Source organism: Podarcis raffonei, chromosome 17 (assembly GCF_027172205.1).
Source record: "Podarcis raffonei isolate rPodRaf1 chromosome 17, rPodRaf1.pri, whole genome shotgun sequence".
NCBI lineage: Eukaryota > Metazoa > Chordata > Lepidosauria > Squamata > Lacertidae > Podarcis > Podarcis raffonei.
In genome coordinates, this window is record NC_070618.1 from 13048114 (window position 1) to 13072444 (window position 24331).

At 44.2% G+C, this 24331-nt stretch overlaps 1 protein-coding gene across 9 annotated transcripts in view; it reads left to right on the plus strand.

The window, feature by feature from the left end:
* The window catches only part of ZNF462 (zinc finger protein 462), a 138846-nt gene that overhangs the window by 56780 nt on the left and 57735 nt on the right, over window positions 1-24331 (plus strand). For 7 of the 9 annotated variants that reach the window (XR_008328259.1, XM_053371742.1, XM_053371741.1 and 4 more), the window contains 4 exons: window positions 9101-9353; window positions 11968-17429; window positions 18873-19037; window positions 21934-22217. Coding sequence is in view for 8 of the 9 variants with exons in the window: in XM_053371742.1 (XP_053227717.1) it covers window positions 9134-9353; window positions 11968-17429; window positions 18873-19037; window positions 21934-22217 (6131 nt within the window). In the remaining variant the exon portion in view is untranslated. The remainder of the gene's footprint in view (window positions 1-9100; window positions 9354-11967; window positions 17430-18872; window positions 19038-21933; window positions 22218-24331) is intronic. The other 2 variants (XM_053371738.1, XM_053371739.1) reach the window with 2 other exon arrangements.

Consider the following 24331-nt stretch of genomic DNA (forward strand, 5'->3'; position numbering starts at 1 on the left):
TCTTATACACAGAAAAATATGGAACGTATTTGTTTATTCATTTAGTTTACATCCCATCTTTCCTTATGAAGGAGTCTAGGGCAGCAATAATACTACTGCTAGGGCTGGGCAATATATCACCCAAAACCGGTTTGAAGTCTATATCATGATACCGGTTTCATAATTTTTGACCTGGCAATATATCACAAATCATTGTGTGCGTGCTATGCAAAAACCACAAATGTGGGAAAAACCGTGAAGCCAGCCATAGCCTCTGCATAGCCCCACCCTCATTTCAGACATTGTGATGCATCAGTATATGTTTAGCTGGTGATGTACCACAGTGTTGAAAACCAGATTATCACCCAGCCCTAGTGAGTAGATCTCCATTTCTACACCATGCTACATGAATAAACTTCATGTTCTAGCATCGTACAAACTGGCAGTGATTGCTTATGTTGCATTATATAAAGTTTGCAGCAAGGTTGCAGCTGGGAACAGTTCTGTTGATAGGCATGTCTTATTTGCCATTTTGTGTGTGCTTGGATTTCGGGATCTCAGAGGGAAGACATCCCGGTCTTTTCTAAGAATCCAGGGTCTTACCACTGTTCACTAACCCCGATAAAAAAAAAATCTTGTTCCCTGATAGCACGGTTTAGAATTTCCTTTTAAAGGCTGATGGGTTTTGCAAGCTGACCAGTTGCACAAAATCTCTTCTTAACATTGCAGTGACCTCCCTGCTTGAATACATCACTTGGCTTCACAGAGTCAAATTAAGAGTGTATTAATGTGGCGATTGCTAAGTTTGCATCTGCTATCGCCAGAGAAGTCACTGGGGTGTGATGTATGCAAATATATCTACTGCCTATCTTCTTCTTCTTTTTTGTTGTAGCAAGATGTATGAACCTGTTTATATATTTGGAAACTTCAGCCCAGTCCTGTGAAGCCACAAATTGTAGCTTGGTATTTTCTTCTGTGTTTGTAAGCTGCTTTTAACAGGCTCAGCATCTGTCTACTCCCTCCCTTGCTGCTGGTCCATCACCACATCAGAACTATCGGAGGCAGATGGCCCAGGCACACTAAGCCTTCTCTCAGGCTCTCGGGTCACCACACCAACTCTTGCCGCTTTTCTATCTCCACTAGCCACATCCTGCCACCAGCTTCCTCCCTCTCGCCTCAGCAATACTACAAAGGGCCATTTTCCATCCCTGTTGTAGTAAATATGCTGGGAGCCAGAATAAGTTCATCTCCTCTTAAATATCTTCTCGCTTTCCGAAAGTGTACCCTGAGCAGATTAAGAAGAGCCAAAAGGGAAGGAAGAAGAAGTACTGCTGCTATACAAGTGTGATGAGATTTACACTGGAGACTCAGTGGAATTGCAAATGCTTCTTTTGCTGCAAACCCACAGATTTGAAGCAACCCATTCCTTGGCCTTCGGGACGCGGGTGGCGCTGTGGGTTAAACCACAGAGCCTAGGACTTGCTGATCAGAAGGTCGGCGGTTCAAATCCCTGTGACGGGATGAGCTCCCGTTGCTTGGTCCCAGCTCCTGCCAACCTAGCAGTTTGAAAGCATGTCAAAGTGCAAGTAGATAAATAGGTACCACTCCAGCGGGAAGGTAAACGGCGTTTCCATGCGCTGCTCTGGTTCACCAGAAGCGGCTTAGTCATGCTGGCCACATGACCCGGAAGCTGTCTGCGGACAAACACCGGCTCCCTCGGCCAATAAAGCGAGATGAGCGCCGCAACCCCAGAGTCGGCCACACTGGACCTAATGGTCAGGGGTCCCTTTACCTTACCTTTACTTATTCCTTGGCCTTAGCCGGTTTAGAATTGCATGCACAGCTATCTTTATGATCGGGGCTAACCATTGCTCTCTTGTGAACCAGAATTTGAAGCTTTTGGTTGGACATAGGTTTGCAGAGCATCAGTGTAAGACAGCTTGGTCACGTTGGTGTATGTGTCAGGTGACAATGTTGGCTAGATAAGAAGGAGAGAGCATGTGTTTCATGCCATGCTTCTGATTGGCAAATGGTGGCTTTCAAGCTACTGTTATATCTGTGCTAGACTTAACATGAGTGATACAAATTTGACAGTTTTAAAAAATAATGGAGTGGTATTTTAAACTCCAGCAAACTTGTCCTAGAGGCACAGAAGCTGGTTAAGTAAAGCACTTCACTTGCAATCAGAGCAGAAGGTTCTTCAGTTGCAAATACTGGTGTTTCTTGAATTCTTTGGTTCTAAACTAATATTTCTGTGGCAAGAAAAAAAAATATCCATGCCCTATGGTGTTGCTATTGGTACTTGCGATTCTATCTCTTGAAAGTTTTGTAGGGTCTATAATTAGTTGGCTCTTGAATCACGTTGCTGCTTCAAGGACCTCTTTCCAGCACAGACAGCAGATTAGACCAATGCTAAGGCCTTCTGTACCAGGAAAGGTCCTAGAACAGATAATTAAATAGTTGGCCTGTGAGCACTTGGAAAAAGATGCTGTGATTACTAAGACCCAGTCATGCAAGATGAATCCCATTTCTTTTTTTGATAGAGCTACAAGCTGGGTGGATCGGGGGAATGTGGACATAGTATATCTGGATTTCAGTAATGCTTTTGACAAAGCCCCTCATGATACTCTTGTGGAGAAACTGGTAAAATGTGGGCTGGATGAGGTAACCGTTAGGCGGATTTATAGCTGGTTGACTTACTGAACCCAAAGAGTGCTCACTAAGAGTTCCTCACCATCTTGGAAAAAAGTGGTAAGTGGGGTGCTGCAGGGTTCTGTCCTTGGCCCGTTGTTATTCAATATCTTTATACAAGACTTGGATGAAGGAATTTGCAGATGACACCAAACTGGGAGGAGTAGCCAATTCCGTAGAACAGGGGTGGCCAACACCCAAGAGACTGAGATCTACTCACAGAGTTAAAAACTGGCAGTGATCTAACCCTTTTGGGGTCAAAGTTGTTGAGCTTCTCTGAGGGGAGCCAGTGATCTACCACAGACACCCAGCGATCTACCTGTTGGACGTGCCTGCCGTAGAAGACAGAATCAGGATCTAAGATGACCTAAACAGATTGGAGAATTGGGCCAAAACTAATAAAAATAATTTCAGTAGGGACAAATGTAAGGTTCTATATTTAGAAAAGGATCTAGGGGTCTTAGTAGACCACAAGCTTAACATGAGTCATGTTAACAGGCTTCATCAACAGAAGCATAGTGTCCTGATTAAGAGAAGTAGTAGTCCTGCTCTAGTCTTCCTTGGTTAAACCACATCTGGAATGATGTGTCCATTTCTGGGCACCACAGTTTAAGAAGGATATTGACAAGTTGGTGCATGCAAACGAGAGCTACCAAGATGATAAAGCATCTGGAAACCAAGTCTTATGAAGAAGAGTTGAGGGAGTTGGGTATGTTTAGCCTGGTAAAGAGGAGACTGAGAAGGAGGTATGATAGCCATCTTGAAATGGAGCAAGCTTGTTTCCTCCTGCTCTGGAAGCTAGGACCCGAACCCAATAGATTCAAGTGACAAGGAAGCAGATTCCGACTAAAAGTCAGGAAGAAATTTCTGACAGTAAGAGCTGTTTGGTGGTGGAAAAGACTTCCTTGAAAGGTGACGGACTCTCCTTCCTTGGAGGCTGGATGGCCATCTGTCATGTATGATTTAGCTGATATTCTATTAGGTTGTTTTTCTCAAGTATGTATTAGGTTGATTGAGATCACAATCCCCGCGCTGCATCACATTTGTCCCCCTGACACCACTCTGACCTTCTTCTGTTGATTTTGAGATGTATTTGGAGACCTGAGTCTTCTGGAAATGTCCAAGGTGCATGTAGAACTCTTTTGATTTTTTTAAAAATAATATTTTTAAAGAAGTGATTATTCCACCATAAAGAACCTGGAGCCTTGTAACCTGTGTGGGCAATCATGTCTGCATATGGACTGTTTTAAATTAATAAGGAGATGTGCTTTGAAGCTTGAAAGACTTCAGGGGTCTCTCTCTCTCTCTCTCTCTCTCTCTCTCTCTCTCTCTCTCTGTGTGTGTGTGTGTGTACATACACACACACACACACACACACACACACACTAGCTAGGTAGCTAGCTAGCATGCTCAATCTACTTTTTTTTAAAAAAAAGACTAGGATGCAAAGAATTACCTTTGTGGTTGTGCTAGGCTATTGGAATTTAGTTTTCCCCAGACACACTTTGAACCCCTCAACCCAATGCTATACCACAACCTGCTTTTGAAACTGCTTTGTGTGTTTTTTTTAAAAGAAAGCTTGACATCTGGCATAGGAAGGGCTTCTGTTCAATAAAAACAAGTTTAACTCTTCCCATCGCCCCCGTCTCCCCAGTAGTTGGAAGTAGTTTTGTGGTTCTCTTGATTTAGGCTGCAACAAAACTGGTTTGGAAGTTCAGAATAGGGTATGTGATGGGTCTGACTTTTGGTTATGGAGGTTTCAGTGGTAGCTTCTGCATCCCTTGCACTTACACCAAATATTCCCCCAGAATATTTTCTCCGTTGTAAATGGTTGCAAACCTGAGATTTTAGAATAACTTTTAGAAAACAAACTCTTCCATGCAGTTTAGTTATATTTGCATTATTTTGTTCTGATTGCAAGTCAGAAATTGGGTAACCTTGGTAGAGGGTTTGGGTTTGGGTTTTTTTGTTCTGCAGAGTATGAATAGTCCAGGCTATAGCCCCCATGAAAATGTTGCAACTGCTGCCTTTGTCATTATGGACAAACATGCCGATATTGTTTCCATATATCTCTCTTTCATGTGCATCTTGACAGCGTATTAACATCTGCAGTGAAAATGAGCTCCATTCTTCGGCTGACAGATGGGTCCCTCTGCTCTTTATCTCCCATAGACAAAGAAATACACACATCGTATGTTGGATTTCCTTGATCGCTTAAACCATGTTAGGTCTTGGGAGGGATTTCTCCCACTCTTGAAATGTTTGAGCCATGATGAGAAATCGTCAAATAATAAAATATTTCATTCTTAGATTCTTCTGGTTTGGGTGAATATATGAAACTGAAGGTCACTCCTATGGACCTGACAACAATTGTTGCCGCAGTTTCCATGAGTTTACTCACTTTTGTAATTCTTTTTCTTTGTTAAAGTCTGAACCCATTTTTAACAAAGCAAAAAGCGTCAGTGGGCTGAGTCCTTGAGGAACTTGTCCTGCACAAGTGCCATTGAGATGAATGGGAGTGGTGAGAGAGCACAGCTTTCAAGATCCCCCATGCGCTGTTGTGCATCTTCCATTCATTTCCCCCGGGGTCTGTTTCCCAAGCATATCTCCCCTTGGCACTAGGTGATCAGCTTGTAAAAATCTACTCTGCTAGAAATCAGTGGGATATTTGGTCTATGAATGGGCAGGCCTTGAAAGGTAACGTCAAGGAGCTGACGGATGAAAAAGCTCTCTTGTTTTCCTTGCTCAGTGCAAGTCCTGGATTCACAGAAGCCATCCCAGTTTCTGATTGGATCCTGGAATGTCCCACTTTTTCTTAGGATGTCCCTGTTTTCATCAGAGAAATGTTGGAGGTTATGGAGTTAATGCGATCCCCGAGCCAAGGAGATAAGGAACTATACAACCACTCGAAGACATCTGAAGGCTGTTTTTTTGGGAAGGATTTTTTGTTTCTGCTTTTACTGCTTACTGTTTTATGTTTTTATATATGGTGGCTATTTTGGGAGGTTGGATAGTTGCAATGGAATGGTTTCGGTGGTGAGGTGCACATTTTTATTCTTACTTATTTATGATTATTACTTTGTCATAAAAATAATAATATGATGGCTGGGGCAACCAAGTCAGGTGGGCGGGGAATAAATAAGAAAACGATGATGATGATGGAATACCACATCCCTATTGTCATCAGAGAAATGTTGGGAGAGTATGCAAAAGACCTGAGTTTTTACCTTGTGGAGGAAGATGTTTAAATTCCTCCACCTTCTGTTGTTTCCTAAGCCCCATCTGAGAACTTTCCAAACTGAGGAGGAACAGTAGAGGAAGGCCACTTTTGTCCCTGTTGTTCCTCAACCGTATTGAAAGGAAGAGATCCCAACCGCTGGCCCCCGCCCTTTCGCTTTCCCCTCCGTTTCCCCCTCTCCTGCACAATGGAGCTTTCAGAGAACCTCTCTCCAAAAGGAATAGCTCCAGCCTTTGTGTTGAAGGGTGTGCCTATTGGCAAGGCTTGCTGAGGCAGACAGCTTGGCTGGTGATTAACAAAGGTCATTAGACTTTGGAATCTGGCAGCCCGTGTCAGATGGTATGTCTTCTGTGCATAGGAGAACGGCTCCCAAGAGGCCGAGGCTTTCTGAAGGGCTCTCCCCTCCCTCCTCCTCTTCCCCTCCTTTTTCTTCCTCTCCATTCCCGTCCCCTCCCTCTCTCTTTTCTCTCCATCCTTCCTTATTTGTTTCTCTCGCTCTCAGGAAAAGGTCACCCTTCTGCGCCTTCATTCAAGCCTGTGGGACAATTTGGCCAAAACCCTTTTTCCTTCCTGTCGTCGTTGCTGGGATGTGGGTTTTTAAAATCATTTTTTGTGTGTGTGTTTTTTGTGTGGAAGACAAAAGGAGTCCTTGGAGATCTTTGTTGTTGTTGTTGTTGCCCATGGCTGTGTCAGGGAGAGATGCTGGTGTCTATGACAAGCCACGGTGGTCTTCAGGCATCTCTGTGTAGTCCAAAAGAAGAGAAGTCCTTCCTCGTCTCTGAAGAGGCTGGTCCCCTCCCAAAAATCAAAAACAAAAGCATCTTGGGGAACGAAGAGGGAGGAAGGAGGGTGGTTGGTTGGTGTGGAGGAAGGATCTTGCACGCTGGAGAAGAGGCTGAGATGTGTGGAGCCATGTTGCAGGCTGACTAGAAGCTGTGAGCCTATCTCTCTCTCTCTCTGAGTACATGACTTGTCTGAGCTAAAATGGCTGCACACAAACACACACATTCGCTCTCTCCCTCTCTCCTAAAGCTCAGAGGACTAGGGCAGCTTAGTGAGTCTTAAAGCTTCAGTGACGCAGAAGCTCATATCTCTTGGAAGTGTGATAAACACACATTCAGCAGAACTGTGGCTTGCTTGGCTCAGGCTGAAAGGGCTCTTACTGGGTGGCTGGGGTGACTGGGGAGGAGGAGGTCAGGAGCATGGGCAGTGGAAACTGGGGGGTGAATCCCACCCCGCTTTTGTCTACTGCGACTTTCCATCTTCTCCTTCCTTTGGAGCATTCTGAATTCAAGAGTTGTCTGCTTGCACCATGGAGAGAGAAAGGAGGGGTGGAATTGTTTTCAGGTCTATTGGACTGTGCTGAAGGAGGGAGACTTTGTGGGGTGGGGCCTCCCTGCTGCTCCCGGCTGTAATTTGATCCAGAGCAGATAGCAAACCTCTTCCACAACCGTCTTGGGTCCAGGGCTTGCACATAAAAGGTTGAGGATCTCCGTGGCCGCTAACTTTGTTAAGCTGAGAAACGACCAACCTTCATTCTTTCGGCTCAAGGAAGGAGAAGGGGGGTGGGTTGCGCCCAACACATCACAGCGTTCGAAAGCCCTGCCAGGGGAGATGTGCCTTTTGTGCTCTCTTGTGTCCAAAGCGGATTTGAATGTTCTGCAGAAGTAACTTTATATCGCCCTGCCATAAGAGAATGGAATTTCCATCAGGGCATATTTTGGCTGCTGTTAGATCTCTTGGGCTTCTGGAGCTCCTTGCCTGAATGTGACCTGTAGGAGTATGTGAGGAGACTGTCAAAAAAGCCATCCATTGATTAAGATAATAGTTGCTGCTAGGTACATGCCATGCTGGGGTGAAATTACCTCTTAAATTCTTTTCTTTTTTTAAAAGCCTGCCTTTTATCTACAATTTAGGAAGCTGCTCATTTTCAACCTGTTTGGTAGCCTCCCCCCAGATTATAGAAACAATAGATTTAGCATGTCATCTACTGAAGTGACATCCTTACCTCTGAGTAGTACTGGTCTACTGCTTCATATAGTGAAATGCAGACACTGGAAAAAATAATTATTTCCTTTCATGCTGTGGAGATACTCATTTTACTTCCCGGAAGAAGGACTAGGTGCTATATTCTCTCAAACTCAGTAAAATAAATTAATAATAATAAATAATAATAAGAAGAAGAAGAAGAAGAAGAAGAAGAAGAAGAAGAAGAAGAAGAAGAAGAAGATTTTTAAAGAATCAGTACAACTGAACTGTGAAAGAACAAATTTGAAAAACCAAAGTCTACTCCTGAAATCATGAACAACCATCAAGGGCAAACTCTGGTTACGGGTCCTAGTTAATCTGGAGAGAGGTTTGGACGGCGTGCTAAGCCAAGCCATTGCTTAGCTCAGCATTGTGCAGAAAGAAAACCGACCAAATTGACACAATCTCCTGGCAGCCTCTTGTGTTTGTGCTATAACCAAAGTTTGGCTTGGCGTGACAGGCAAGCTAGGCCACAGGCCTGCAGTACTAAAAGTAAAAAGGTTGCAAAAAATGGGAGTTCACTAGTTAAAAAAGTATTTGGCACCAATACAGATATCTAGGCTACGGTGTTGGGTGATCCCAACTCGCCTTACTTAGGCTAGTCATGTCCTCTTAGACTCTAACCTTCTTTTAATCCTTATTGAGAAGGATTAAAAGAAGGAGGTACTGGATGAGGCACACCATATATGCGACTTGAGTTTAATGGTGCAAGTGTGGGATTAAAACGCAATAAGTAAATAAGTGTTCAGCTTTTAGGGCAGTGTCAGAAAACTCCTTTGCCCCCTAACTACAGTTGCACTGCATTTTATTGTTTATGACTCTCCACCACATGCTTCCTTGTTCATTGTTAGAGATGTTAGCAGCAGGTAAGAGTTGAATCAGGTGGGTGGGGAAAAGCCAACTGGGCAAGCCCTGGGCACAAAGTAGATCTGAGTCATATCTGATTGTTTCTAGAAGCACTTCTGAGATTCTGGAAATAATCTCCTGCTAGATGTAAAAAATGCATCTTTTTGGGGTATCATTTCCTTATATTTGCTCATAACTAAAACTGTGCTACTGAAACTTTAAAAAATAAAATAAAATAAATCAGTAAACTGTATGCTTCTTATTTATGGACAAAAGATGTCTCTGACAATTTGCTTCTTCTACTTCTTCTTTTTCCAGGCTTTCCTGATGTAAAACTTACCAATAAGGACTATGGAGGTGCTGCAGTGTGATGGCTGTGACTTTCGAGCGCCATCCTACGAAGATCTTAAAGCTCACATTCAGGATGTTCACACGGCGTTTTTGCAACCCACAGATGTCGCTGAGGAAACTCCTAGCCAGTCAAGGTTTAGCTCTATGAATAGCAATGACCAGGCTGAGGTGGAATATTCTTCTGTAAAAGATGAATTTGGAATTACGGATGAGATAGCAGGTAAAAAAAGAGCACCTTTCTTAAGTCCTTTATTGAAATGTCGTTTTAAGATTTTATTTCATTGGCACATTCTCAGGTTGTGGTTCTGTTGTCCACGTTTGTGTGCTGTGACAGCTTATAAATGAGAACAGAAATTGCTTTATAAGTGGACTGGCACCTATGGCGTTCATATTCAACGGGAAGCGGCCATGTTTTGCAGTTGAGTGTTAGGATTCCATCACAAACCTATGTTGATTTTATTGCAATAGCCTATAAAAAATTGTAGCAACTGCATGCTACTACAGGGGATACAAGGGACGTGGGTGGTGCTGTGGTCTAAACCACTGAACCTCTTAGGCTTGCCAGTCAGAAGGTAGGCGGTTCGAATCCCCGCGACGGGGTGAGCTGTTGCTCTGTCCTGGCTCTTCCCAACCTAGCAGTTTGAAAGCATGCCAGTGCAAGTAGATAAATAGGTACTGCTGTGGCAGGAAGATAAACGGTGTTTCCTTGCGCTCTGGTTCCTGTCACTGTGTTTCGTTGCACCAGAAGCAGATGTCATGCTGGTCACATGACCTGGAAAGCTGTCTGTGGACAAACACCGGCTCCCTTGGCCTGAAAGCGAGATGAGCGCCGCACCTCATAGTCGCCTTTGACTGGACTTAACCGTCCAGGGGTCCTTTACCTTTACCTATACCACAAGTGTTAATTAAGTAGACATAATTGGGCCCATCACATGTTAGTTCCAACTCCTGATCAAAGGTTAAAAAGAAAAAAAAGTCAGGTGTGGGAAATTTTTGATCTGCCTTGATGAGCTAGATCTTTATCTCCCTCTGTCCTGGGGGGCCAACTTTGACAAGTAAACACCTATTGGTCCATTATTTGATGCCAGGTGATTGATAGGTGAGTAGCCCCACCCAACTTTGAAAAGATTGCCTACCAGGTGGGGAGAGGTACTGCACAATGCAGGAATGAACTCCCTGTGCATCAGATGATGTACAGGGGGTTTAATTCTGCTTTTTGCAGCCACAGCTCTCCCTGATGTCACATGTGGGGCAGGTGTGTACGGCTCCAGAAAAACGACCTCACAGGCAAAATGATGAGTCCTGGTGTTGCCACGTTTTGCTTAGGGCCTTGTGTGCAGCATTTATCCCCTAGCAAACACGGCTTTTAGTATTATATTCCGCTCATAAGATGCATTCAGGAACTACAACACTAATTCCTAGAAATGTAATTGTATTTGCATGTAATAATTCACATGCATACCAGTGAAGTTAATAAAGGACACACGTTCCAAGAGTGGCATTGATGGAGTATTGATGGAACTGCTTCCGTAGCAATTTTTTGCAACTAGGTCTACTTAGCTGTATGTAATGGTAATAGTTAATAACAACCTGCTTTTTAACCTAAGGTCCCAGGGTACAGTGCAACAATTTAAAATACAACATTAAAAATACATGTTTTTAAAATAGTTATGCGTGACATCGAAATTCGACTGGCGTTTCATCCCATCATTGTTTTAATGCATTTTTTTAAAAATCATTTGGAATTATGTGAACTATATTTTTTAGAAAGCTTAACAGTAGAGTAACAGAATGATAAGAGTTAGAAGGGGTGCTTAGAGGACATCTAGTCAAACTCTCTACTCAGTGAATCCAGAGCCTTCCTAACATATGGTTGTCCATCTTGAAGACCTCCAGTGAGCGAGAGCTTACTTCACCCCTCTGGGTAACTGGTTCCATTGTTGAGCTGTTCCTGCTAACAAGGTGCTTTTCTGACACTCAACTGAAACCTGCCCTGCTGTAGCTTAAACCCCTCGGATCTAGTCCGGCCCACAGGCCATCAGTCTTTCTCCTCTTCTACCATTGCGGTTCACATTTCCCATCTACTTACGTGTTTAATCACTGACACTTCCCTATGAGAGAACTTGTAAGCAAAAATGACATTTCATCATATCATAGGAGGTATCTATGCTATGAACTCAGTACTTACGGATAAATGCAGACTTTATTTTTTTAAAAAAAAGTTAGTTCAGCTGTTCTGCCATTGTCATCGGGCTTGTAAATAATTGTGGTTCACATTTTAAAAATAAAGAAATTATGTATTTGGTTTTTCAGATTAAAATTTTACAGTCAAATATCCAACATACAACATAAAAACAAGATTCCAAGGAATCTCCTGGACTTCCCTCCTCCCCTTTGTGGGTCCTACTGTTAATCATTTCCTCCTGCATCTTTATGATAATCCAAATCTTTTACCTCTCCATACTTACCTGGCAGGGGAGATACCATGATCACATATTTTTTAATTAAACAGTTGTTGTTGTTGTTTTATTTCTGTCTTGCCTTTGTTCCCTAACAGAGACTCAAGGCAGTTTACGGATAAAATAAGAATAGCTAAAAGCTTGTTGAGGAAATTATTTTTAAAAGAACAGTTAAACAGTAATAGAATTAAAACTGTCTATCTACAGTATCTCTCATCTATCTATCATCTATCTATCTATCTATCTATCTATCTATCATCTATCATCTATCATCCACCTACCTACCTACCTACCTGAACTATTTAAAACACAGATAAAAAGTTCAATATCAAATTCAAGGATTTCTAAAACAATGTTTTATTCTCTCTTTTTTAGGACAAAATGCAGCTCAGCTGGGGACTGGAAATTATTACAGCCATAGCCAGAGTTATTATGGCCAGCATATGCTCTCCAAGCCAGCAAGCAAGTTTTTCCAGTGCAAATTCTGTGTGCGTTATTTCAGATCCAAAAACCTACTCATAGAGCATACGCGGAAAGTGCATGGCGCTCAGGCGGGAGGATCTCCAGCTGGATCGCCCGGTACTAGCTCCTTAAATTACAACATTATGATGCACGAGGGCTTTGGTAAGGTTTTTTCTTGCCAGTTCTGCACCTACAAATCTCCGAGGCGTGCGAGGATTATTAAGCACCAGAAGATGTACCACAAAAACAGCCTGAAGGAGAGCTCCACCCCTCCCGCCGCTTCAGCTGCTATATCTGAATCGGCATCGACATCCGTGCCAGTACAGGACTCTTGCAAGGAACTCCCAGCCGAAGTTGTAGAACGCAGTATTTTGGAGTCTATGGTCAAGCCTTTGACTAAGTCGAGAGGGAACTTCTGCTGCGAATGGTGTAGCTACCAGACGCCCCGAAGGGAACGCTGGTGCGACCATATGATGAAAAAGCATCGCAGCATGGTGAAAATACTGTCAAGCCTGAGGCAGCAACAGGACGGGACCAACATGCCAGACGTATCAAGCAAGGGTCCACCAAGCCCCACTCCAAACACCAACTACATCCCTATGAATGCCTCTGGGCGGGAGATGCCGAACGCAAACCTCCCAAACTACAGAGGCTCTATGAACAATTCTCTTGTCAGGTCCAACATTTCTACTTCTTCAAAGTTTTCTTCTGTTTCCTACCCTCACATGAAACACAAAGCACCTCACAACTCTGGCATTGTTAATTTGTCGGACAGGTCTCGCTACGCGATGGCCGACATGGCAAATTCTTCCGCCGATATGGATACAAACAGTATGCTCAATGACTCCAGTTCTGACGATGAACTAAACGAACTAGACAGTGAAAATGGGTTGAACTCCATGGATCACCAAACCTCAGGGCTAACTGCAGAGCAACTGATGGGGTCTGAGGGCCACAAGTTACTGGAAACAAAGGGGATCCCCTTTAGGAGGTTTATGAACAGATTCCAGTGCCCCTTCTGCCCTTTCCTTACCATGCATCGGCGGAGCATTTCCCGCCATATTGAAAACATCCATCTGTCTGGAAAGACAGCAGTATACAAATGTGATGAATGTCCATTTACTTGCAAGAGCTCATTCAAACTCGGAGCTCATAAACAGTGTCATACCGGTGCAGCGTCCGACTGGGATGCAGTGAATTCCCAAACAGAAAGCATAGCTTCTTCGCTAAATGAAAGCACAGTATCCTATGAAGGGGGCAATATAAATGGCAGGAAGTCCGGCGGGTTAATGGATTCCATGGGGCAGCAGCAGCAACAATCTCCACAGTCCAACTCGCAGCATCCATACAAGTGTACCATGTGCAATTATTCCACAACTACTTTGAAAGGTCTCCGGGTTCATCAGCAACACAAGCACTCGTTTTGCGACAACTTGCCAAAATACGACGGCCCATCCTCAAATACTCCACAAGACAGTGAGCCTGATGCTCACGCCTCTCCCAGCACCGTGAAGAAAAGTCAGACCTCAATTCTTGGGCTGTCTTCTAAAAACAACTTCGTAGCTAAAGCCTCTCGGAAGATGTCCAGTGACTTTCCCCTCGATCTTTCACCAGTGAAGAAGAGAACTAGGATTGATGAGATAGCTAGCAATTTGCAAAGCAAAATCAGTCAAAACAAGCAACAGGAAGATGCAGTGATTAACGTAGAGGAGGAGGAGGAGGAAGAAGACGACAATGAAGTGGAGATAGAAGTTGAGCTGGACAAGGAAGAAGAACAAGGAGAGCCGTTGATGGAAATTGCAACATTTGCTTCCCAACAAATGTGGGGAAGAGATACCATCGAGTCTCAGAAAGAGCCCAACTACAGGAGCATTGGCCATGATTACAATTCCACCAATGGGGCAGAAATTGAGCTAACTATATCTGAGGATGAAGAGGACTATTACTGTTCTTCAATTGGCTTGAAAGACCAAGGTCTGAATTCATCTGCTTTGGGCAGCCAGTCCAGTATATATGGATCTGACCAAAACAATGAAAATTCTGATTATGGTGACTCCGGAAGGCTTTACTATTGTAAACACTGTGACTTCAGCAACAAGTCCGCCAGGAGTGTTAGCACTCATTATCAACGGATGCATCCATACATTAAATTCAGCTTTAGGTATATACTGGATCCCAATGATCACAGTGCGGTGTACAGGTGTCTCGAATGTTACATTGATTATACAAACTTTGAAGACCTGCAGCAGCACTATGGGGAGCACCACCCTGAAGCCATGAATGTACTAAATTTTGATCATTCCGATTTGATCTACCGCTGCCGTTTCTGCTCTTACACCAGCCCGAATGTTAGGAGCCTGATGCCACATTACCAAAGAATGCACCCAACAGTTAAAATTAACAATGCCATGATATTCTCTAGCTATGTGGTTGAACAGCAAGAGGGCTTAAGTTCAGAGTCGCAGACTCTCAGAGAGATCTTGAACTCCGCTCCGAAAAGCCTGGCCTCTCCAGCTCCCGTCGCCCGTGGGACTGGCGTACCTGCTGCTTTTAACAAGAATTCTCCGAAGAGTAATAGCCCAGAATCTGAAAGCCAGAAGGAGTCATCAGTAAACAGCGTTGTGGTTTATGATTGTGACGTCTGCTCATTTGCAAGTCCCAACATGCATTCTGTCTTAGTTCATTACCAGAAGAAACACCCTGAAGAGAAAGCTTCGTACTTCAGGATTCAGAAGACGATGCGTGTTGTGTCTGTTGAGAGGGGCTCTGCCCTGGCTCAGATGGCTTATGAATTGGGATCGCCCATCTCCCCCAAAATGTCCAATATGGCTTCACAACTGCCACCTCCACCACCTCCAGACCTTACGACCGAGCTTTACTACTGCAAACATTGCTCTTACAGCAACCGCTCAGTGGTTGGCGTGCTTGTGCATTACCAGAAAAGGCACCCAGAAATAAAAGTGACTGCAAAATACATTAGGCAGGCACCTCCCACTGCAGCAATGATGAGATCTGGAGAGATCCCTCCTGGTGTTCCCAGGCCACCAGCATCTATGCAACAGCTTAACCGGGGCAACTCTGAGAGTGCCGCCTCGGAGAATGAGATGTTCTTCTGCCAGCACTGTGATTATGGAAACCGGACTGTGAAAGGCGTGCTCATACATTACCAAAAGAAGCACCGCGATTTCAAAGCCAATGCAGATGTAATTAGGCAGCACACAGCCACAATCAGGAGCCTTTGTGATCGTGGCCAGAAAAACTCCCCCGGCGGCATGCAGACTCCCGCTTCCAACGCCGAGCGAGAGAAGGCTAAGCTGAGAGCTCTCAAGTGCAGGCAGTGTTCTTACACCTCTCCTTATTTCTACGCACTTAGGAAGCACATTAAAAAGGACCACCCGAGCTTGAAGGCCACAGTCACCTCTATTTTGCGATGGGCGTTTTTGGATGGCTTAATAGAAGCCGGGTATCATTGTGAGTGGTGCATCTATTCTCACGCCGAACCCAGCGGCTTGCTTGTGCATTACCAAAGGCGACATCCTGAGCATTATGTTGACTATACGTATATGGCGACCAAGCTCTGGGCAGGGCCAGATCCTTCGCCTCCAGCCTTACTGATCCCATCAGAGATGAAAACATATAAATGCAGAGACTGCATTTTTGAAGCATCTTCCATTTGGGACATTACTAATCACTACCAAGCTTTTCATCCCTGGGCTATGAATGGAGATGAATCTGTATTACTAGATATTATCAAGGAGAAAGATGCAGCCGATAAAGCCATCCCAGCATCCAACGATGCTGGAGCCAGGGTCAATTCGGAGGGCCAGATGGCAGCGCCACACGTGGACCAGGATGCAGAATATGCAGAAGATACAAACCTGGTCCAGGACAAAGCTATCCAGCTCACCTCTGCAAACCCTGCAATCTCATCAACGCCATACCAGTGCACAGTGTGCCAGTCGGAGTACAACAATTTGCATGGACTTCTGACCCACTATGGCAAAAAGCACCCTGGGATGAAAGTTAAAGCTGCAGATTTTGCACAAGACATAGATATTAACCCAGGAGCTGTGTACAAATGTAGGCATTGCCCGTACATTAATACACGCATTCACGGTGTTCTCACACACTACCAGAAAAGGCACCCCCTGGTGAAGGTCACCGCGGAAGATTTTGTGCACGATGTGGAGCAGCCAAATGACATGAACCAGAATGAGGTGGAGGAGACCAGCAGAATTTTCAAGCAAGGATACGGTGCTTACAGGTGTAAATTGTGCCCTTACACGCACGGCACGTTAGAGAAGCTCAAAATCCATTACGAGAAATACCACAACCAGCCTGAATTTGATGTGTTTGCACAGTCTCCTCCTAAGCTGCCGGCCTCTGTGGAGCCTGAAGTCGTCGCCGAGATTAAGCCCTCTCCAGAAATCTCTCCGGAGGAGATCATTGGAGACGATTCGGTGCCTCCTTCACACTTCTCGAGTTCCCATCTGGTGTCCCACACGGTGTTCCGGTGCCAGCTCTGTAAGTATTTTTGCTCCACCAGGAAAGGGATCGCTAGGCACTACCGGATAAAACACAACAACGTCCGGGCCCAGCCAGAAGGGAAGAACAACCTCTTCAAATGCGCCTTGTGCTCCTACACGAACCCTATCCGTAAAGGCTTGGCTGCGCATTACCAGAAGCGCCATGACATCGATGCCTACTATACCCACTGCTTAGCTGCTTCGAGGACTGTCAGCGATAAGCCCAACAAAGTGATCATCCCATCGCCCCCGAAAGAAGATTCCCCCCAGCTAAGCGAGGAACTGAGGAGGGCAGTGGAGAAGAAGAAGTGCTCTCTCTGCTCCTTTCAGTCCTTCAGTAAAAAGGGAATCGTCTCGCACTACATGAAGCGACACCCAGGCGTGTTCCCCAAAAAGCAGCATGCCAGCAAGCTGGGGGGCTACTTCACCGCCGTGTACGCGGATGAGTATGAGAGGCCGCAGGCTCTGCCGGAGGAGAGGAACGAGTTGGAGAAGCCAGAAGTGGAGGTGGAGGCTCCCGAAATGGAGTGGCTCCCTTTCCGCTGCGTCAAGTGCTTCAAGCTCTCCTTCAGCACGGCCGAGCTGCTGTGCTTGCATTACACCGACCACCACAGCAAGGACCTGAAGAGAGACTTTGCCATACTGGGGAGCGGTCCCCGTTTCCAGAACCCCATCTTCCAGTGCCGGCACTGCGACAGCAAGCTGCATAGCACGGCGGAGCTGACCTCGCACTTGAACAGCCACAACGAGGAATTCCAGAAGCGTGCCAAACGTCAAGAGAGGAGGAAGCAGCTTCTGAGCAAGCAAAAATATGCAGATGGTGCTTTTGTAGATTTCAAACAAGAGAGGGTAAGGATATGTTTGCACATTTTAGATTTATGTTTGGTGTTCTTTCTCCTTCCCCACCCCCAGGAGATTTCTCGTTAGTGGAGTCCAGATGCACATTCCCTTTGGCAGCTGAGGAGATAGAGGCGCACCAGTGACTTGGTGTGCCAATAAGCCCTAAGTCAATTAAACATTGCCACTTGATTACACCCCCTTCTTTCATTTCTTCCACCTCTTCCTCAAAGCCCTGACCTGTCCTTTCCTTTCCTCCCCTCCCACCTCCCCTTCTTCATTTCAAAGCCAATTTCTCTTTGGCACCAGTTCCTGCCAGCTTTCCAGTATGACAAAACCTCTGTTTTTTTTTACCTGCCCCTCTGCCCTTTGGTATGATATGACGAACATTTATTCTCATTTCTCAGCTGCAGCGTGAAAAATTACTCAGAAGAAAGTCTGATGCAGGGGTAGCCAATGTGGTACTCTCCAGATGTTGGACTATGGCCACATGCAGGTTGGGGCTGATGGGAGTTGTAGTCCAACAACATCTGGAGAGTACCATGAAGCCCACTGAGTTAAAGAGTTTTCCTTGTGTATTGCTAATCAAACCTTTCTTTAGTTTTCTTAGAGCAACTCACTTCCTTTGGTAGGAATTTTAAGCAACTTGCTTAACTGCACAGCCTACAGGGGGCCTACAGATGTTCTTGGACCAGTTCCCACCATCCTCTATCATTGGCCAGGTTATCTGGGGCTGATGAGATTTGGGAATCCACAGGTTCTCCAACTTATTACGTACATGCTTGGAGGTTACCAATAAACGCATCCAGTTGGATCAACTACTATTGAAGGGAGACTGGATTTTGGTTTGTCAGGAGCCTAGTTCTCAAGCTGGATCCTTACTTAATGGGGACCCATATGTCCAGGAGGACTTCTGCTGACTTTCAGTTTCATCAAATCTTGGCATGTTGTTAGAAACAGTGATTAGTTAAACAAATCAGGTCCATAAATAATGGTTTAAAAGTGGCTTGTATGGCAGTCATTTAAACCAGGGTTTACGTAGCAGTTCAAAACCGCAGGTACTTTCATGAGTACAGTATATATTCACTAAAAATGTTAAAATACCATAATGTTAAAAAGCCCAAGAAATCTTGGGAAGCGAAGCTCTGTGAGGATAATGAATGCTCTCTGCAGAAGATATCTAGTGCTTTCACGCGTATGCGAATACAAACAATATCTGAGCTGAGTTTTCCTACATGTCCAAGGAATTGGGGCAATATTTTAATGGTGCAGCATGCATTTAAGAAACCTTCAGATGTCAGCCTTTAGATGAAACAGTGTTGCCCCAGTGGCTTCCTCATTGTGTAATAAGCATACCATTCCAAATTTTATTTGCATTGCTTGTTTAGAAACCTCTTTAAATTTGTTTCAGGAAAGAAACCGCTTTTTAAGTTTCCAATTGTTGTTGCCTTACAGCCTTTTGGTAATGTGGAAGAAGTTTCAAAACTGAAGGAGAGGAAAGTGGTGGGCTACAAGTGTAAATTTTGTGTGGAAGTTCATCCAACCCTTCGCGCTATCTGCAACCATCTTCGTAAGCACGTTCAGTACGGGAATGGCTCTTCGGTGTCTGCTGCAGTCAAGGTGAGAGAATAGTTTGGGGACTAAAGGCATAATTGCATTAAGAGGAAAATGGGCCAATTGACAGTGTTTTCTTGCGCTGGCACCACATTACCACAGTTAATTTTTTTATTATTAAAAAAACTGCTTGTTCTTTTTATTGGATTCAGTGTTAACTTGTTTCCTAGATCACAAGTCTTTTCCCCCCAATGCATGGGAATATTTTTTTTTTTGAGAACAGATGGTCTAGACTCTTGAGCAAAAGGGTATTTTTAATTCCAATTCGCTCTTGTACTTTTCTAAAGATCGCTTTAAAAATAAAAAAGTACAACAGCAAATCAGAACAATTTTTTTAAATAAAAAAAGAGAATCAGGGAGCATGTTTGTAAAAGTTAGTGTACTTAACAGTTAAAGTGGCGGTGTACAAGCTGTGTATGCAAGTCCGGGTGTATGCTGCAGAATTCAGCTTCCTTTTGAAAATCAGTTTCCCTTTCCCTTTTTTTAAAGCGGCTTTCTGGTCCCTGTTAGGAATGAAGCTATGCTTGAAAATGCACAGGTTAACCCTAATGCGGGGGAATCCCGCTTGAACCACGGGGAAATGGGCTCCATTGTGAGCTCCAGTTATCAGTAGGATTGACAAGAGTGTAGAGTCTCCAGCTTTACGGAGGCTTTAGCCCTTGTTCCAGGCTTTCTTTCCTTTCCCCAGGCAATACAGGTCCACATCTTGCCCACACAATGCCAGAATAATAATAATTCCTTCTCAAGGTCTTCAGCACTTTCCATGCTCTTTTCTGGGGTCTTCTCCCACGGCAGCCACCATAGTCCCCCAGCTTCCCCAAGGGCTGGGTGACAGGGGAAGCCCCTTCTCAGACCACATGTACATCCCTGCTGGCAGGGGGGCAGCTAAGAGCCAATTGTCCCTTAGACCAGCCTTGGCTTGCTAGCCAATCCTCTCTCTCCCTGCACCTCTAAGCCTTTGACTGTTGCCTCTAGGCAGGCATGGTCAAACTTGGCCCTCCTGGTGTTTTGGGACTACAATTCCCATCATCCCTGACCACCGGTTCTGTTAGCTAGGGATGATGGGAGTTGTAGTCCCCAAACACCTGGAGGGCCGAGTTTGGCCACCACTGCTCTAGGCTATTTAAGCTCAGGAGTGCCACTTCTCTTCATTAGTGTTAGGTGGCAGCAGCTGTCCCCTGCCCCACTGCTCTCTTGGATGGCTTGACTGAAGTGTATCCCTGCTCCTATAGAGGTGGGTTTGGGCCTTCTTAAAGGCCTAGTCCTATTAGCTGTTCGCCTGAGGCGATCACCTGCGGATCTTCACATATAGCAATGCCGGATGAACTTTCAGGAGCCAGAGGAGTTGATGGCATAAGGTTTCCGGTGTTCTGGGGCAAACCATCAGTGCCTCCTATAACTCTTCAGCAAGCAGAAGCAGATTTATTAAACAAATAAAAGAAACCATACTTGTTTGCTCAGTTTGCATAGCTTTTGCACAATACAGTGGTACCTTGGTTCCCGAACGGCTTAGCTGTCAAACAAATTGGCTCCCGAACGCTGCAAACTCGGAAGTAAGTCTTCCGGTTTGCGAAAGTTTTTCAGAAGCCGAACGTCCGACGCGGCTTCCTCTTGAGTGCAGGAAGCTCCTGCAGCCAATCGGAAGCTGCGCCTTGTTTTTTGAATGGCTTTGGGAGTTGAATGGACTCCCGGAACGGATTAAGTTCGAGAATCAAGGTACCACTGTATGCATTTTTTTGCTGCAGAATTTGGATTATTTTAGTAATCCAAGATAATAGTAGTAGTAGTAGTAGTAGTAGTAGTAGTAGTAGTAATAATAATAATAATAATAATAATAATAATAATAATAATAAATAATTCCACCAGAGTAGTTACAACCTGGTGCATAGCTTCCATTTACAGAAGATCATTCACTTAGACTGCTTCATTCAACTTGTTTTTATTATTGGTTGTTAGCTACCCTGAGCCTGGCCTTGGCTGGGGAGGGCGGGGTATAAATAATAATAATAATAATAATAATAATAATAATAATAATAATTACTATTATTTATTATTATTTGAGCTGTATCATAAGAATTCATGAAGCAGAGCAGGTGGGCTTCCTGCAACTATTCTTCTTTACTTGCAAGTAAGAGCTGCCACTCTGAACACCAGAGAGGGTCTGTCTGCTGTAGGGAAGGAGGTGGCCTTTCAAATATCACGCAACGAAAGAGATTATGTTACTTTATCTTGGAAAGCTCTTCATAGGCTAGTAGTTGACAATGCATAGCTGCATTTGAGGCAAATGAGGAGGGGAAAAAACATTTAGGCCATTCTCATTTTTTAAAAAATGGAGCATGAGCTGTACAGTTTTGTGCCAGAGTTACACCAGTATGCTGAAAGAAGGAGAGCAAGCATTTTATAAGGAAAGTTGGCATTTCCTTAGAATTCGCGTTGTTTCCATCTGACAGAGTGAGCTGCTACAAAAAAATAATAATTCTTGGCAGTCTTGGAAAACGATGTGCTCCAGCAGCACTGTCAACCACCAATGCAGTCAGGATGCTTGTTTCTTTAGAACAGTGTTTCCCAAGCTTTGGGTCCCCAGCTGTTTTTGAACTACAAGTCCCATCATCCCTGAACACTTCTCCTGCTAGCTAGGGATGATGGGAGTTGTAGTCCAAAAAAACCAGCCGGAGACCCAAGTTTGGGAAACACAGTTTTTAGAGACGTCTTTTTCATTTGTGATTTCAGTGATATTTTTATTATTCTTTATTTTATTTTATTTTTGAGAGCCTGCTCATAGCTGGGGTTGTAGAGGTTCTGCTATTAGAGGAAAACCATAGACTTCCATAGATTTAATAGTAAACCATAGGGCAGAAGGGAGAGAGAATTGATGGCTTTGGGGGGGATGTGTGTCTTTTAGCAGGAAGCTGAAGATCCTTCAAATGCAGCTTTCTTGGAGGGTGTTGAGGGACCCAAAGACCCTGGCAGTGTTTCCACTGTGGAACTTGCAGAAGCTGAATCTGGACCATCACTGGAGGATGAAACCAGGCCTGGTGGCTACCACTGCAGCCAGTGTGACCGGGTTTTGATGTCTATGCAGGGTCTACGATCGCACGAGAGGAGTCACTTGGCATTGGCCATGTTTACTCGCGAAGACAAGTACAGCTGCCAGTATTGCTCCTTTGTCTCTGCTTTCAGGCACAAGTAAGTCTATATTGTTTTACCATTTCTTCTGCTCACCATTCAGTTTGCACTTGCCTGCGTGCTAAAAGGCGGGATTCTATATCCACACAGAAGCACGTATTGTTTTCTTGATGCACTGATGTTGGATGGGCATTGCCAACTCAGAATAGCTAGTTTTTCATTGTGGCCTGCCAGTTATGCATGTAGGAATCGTGACAAATTGTTTTAAGTCTCCAGACTTTATCTTCAGGGAGATATATACTGCAAAATGTAGGACAGAAATCAGATGCACACCAGATTCTCAACATCCTATTGCAAATTTCAATCTCTCTCTCTATATATATTACACACACACACACACACACACACACACACACATATACACAAACACAAATTTTCAGATTTTTAAAATTTTATAATCACAATAATTCATATATTCAATACTTTTCCAAGAATACAATATAGACTCCCCACCCCACCCCTGTCCTGAATTCCAATTTTCTCCCCCATAATTTCTTGCATCTCATTTTATTTCTCCAAATTCTTTGTTTTCCCTCTTACTTATCTTAATTTCCAGTTGTATAATTACATAAATGGTATATCAAACCTGCAAAGCAAATTTCAATCTCAGTTAAAACCAACACCCCCCTATTCATTTATGGTTTTCAAAGATTGGCCCCACTGAGGATCCATTCTAGGGAGCAAGTCTGTCACACACCTGAGTCAATGCGCTGCGCACCTTGCATCAAAGAATAATAAATAAAGGATACGATTGGTTGTCTCACAAATGTGTATCGTATCTGAGAGAACGTGACCCAAGAGCTGTGTTTGCTTTCAGTAGGCAAATGTATATAAATGAATGAATTATTTTCAAATTGGCCCTTTGAATTGGGATACGCCGCAAATTTAACGGTAATTGCTGGGATTGCTCAACTGGTAAAGCACTAGACTCTTAATCTCAGGGCTGTGAGTTTGAGCGCCACACTGGGCAAAAAGATTCCTGAATTGCAGGGGATTGGATTAGATGACCCTTCTTGGTCCCTTCCAGCTCTACAATTCTATGACTCTATGAATCACTGTTCCAGGGTACACAAACTGAAGACAACACAAGTCGTGCCCCCAAACTCTAGCCCAGAGTTTGGGGACCACTTAAAGCCATGATGTTGGGTTGTGGTCTGTTAGGTGTTGGCTTCATTGCAAACTTATTGTTGCTATGATTTGGGGAATGAGATTTTGCATCTGTGAACAATTCCCTTCCCCCTTTTTTGCCCTCTCGATCTACCTGTTCTTAACACGAAAATGTGTGCTTTGGCGGGGAAGGGGAGCACGTTGTAACTGTAGAGATTCATTCATTGAACTGACAGTACAGATGTTTGGGCCTCTACAACTTTTTGCCATTCTTTACAGGATAAACCACTCACTGCAAAAATGTCCATGATGGGAACAAGAGAGGATGTGGGGGAGTTATTTATCTCTTTGAAGTAGATGCCTTTGCCTCCCCCCAACCACATCGCCCCAATCTGAGCCTTTCCCCGCTCTACTCTGTTTGCATACAGTGTCACTTTTGAGTTGTCAGTGCTGGATCTCTTTAAAAGCAGGCAACTGGATTCATGCCTGCCTTATTGCTCTCAGAATACTACCATCATTTCATTGTGTGCCCGGTGCAGAGGCCTGGACAGTGAAGTAGAAGAAGCCATATTTAAGCTGCAGTCCCAAACACACGTACTAGGGAGTAAACCTCATTGAACAGAGCAGGAGTTAGGTCTGAGTAGGCTTGCTTGGGATTAGGGATGTTAGATGCTATTAGCAACCAGAACAGAATGATCTTCACCTTTCCCTGAAGGCAGAGTGGGAACTACTCTGGTGGAAAAGACTGACACTTGTTTTACAGCAGGTGAACAGGTTTCCCTCCTCCTTTAATAATTTATAATAATATAATAATAATTTATTATTGATACCCTGCTCATCTGGCTGGGCTTCCCCAGCCACACTGGGCGGCTTCCAAATAAATATTAAAATACTGTAATATATCAAACATTAAAAGCTTCCCTAAACAGGGCTGCCTTCAGATGTCTTCTAAAAGTCTGGTAGTTGTTGTTCTCTTTGACATCTGGTGGGAGGGCGTTCCACAGGGA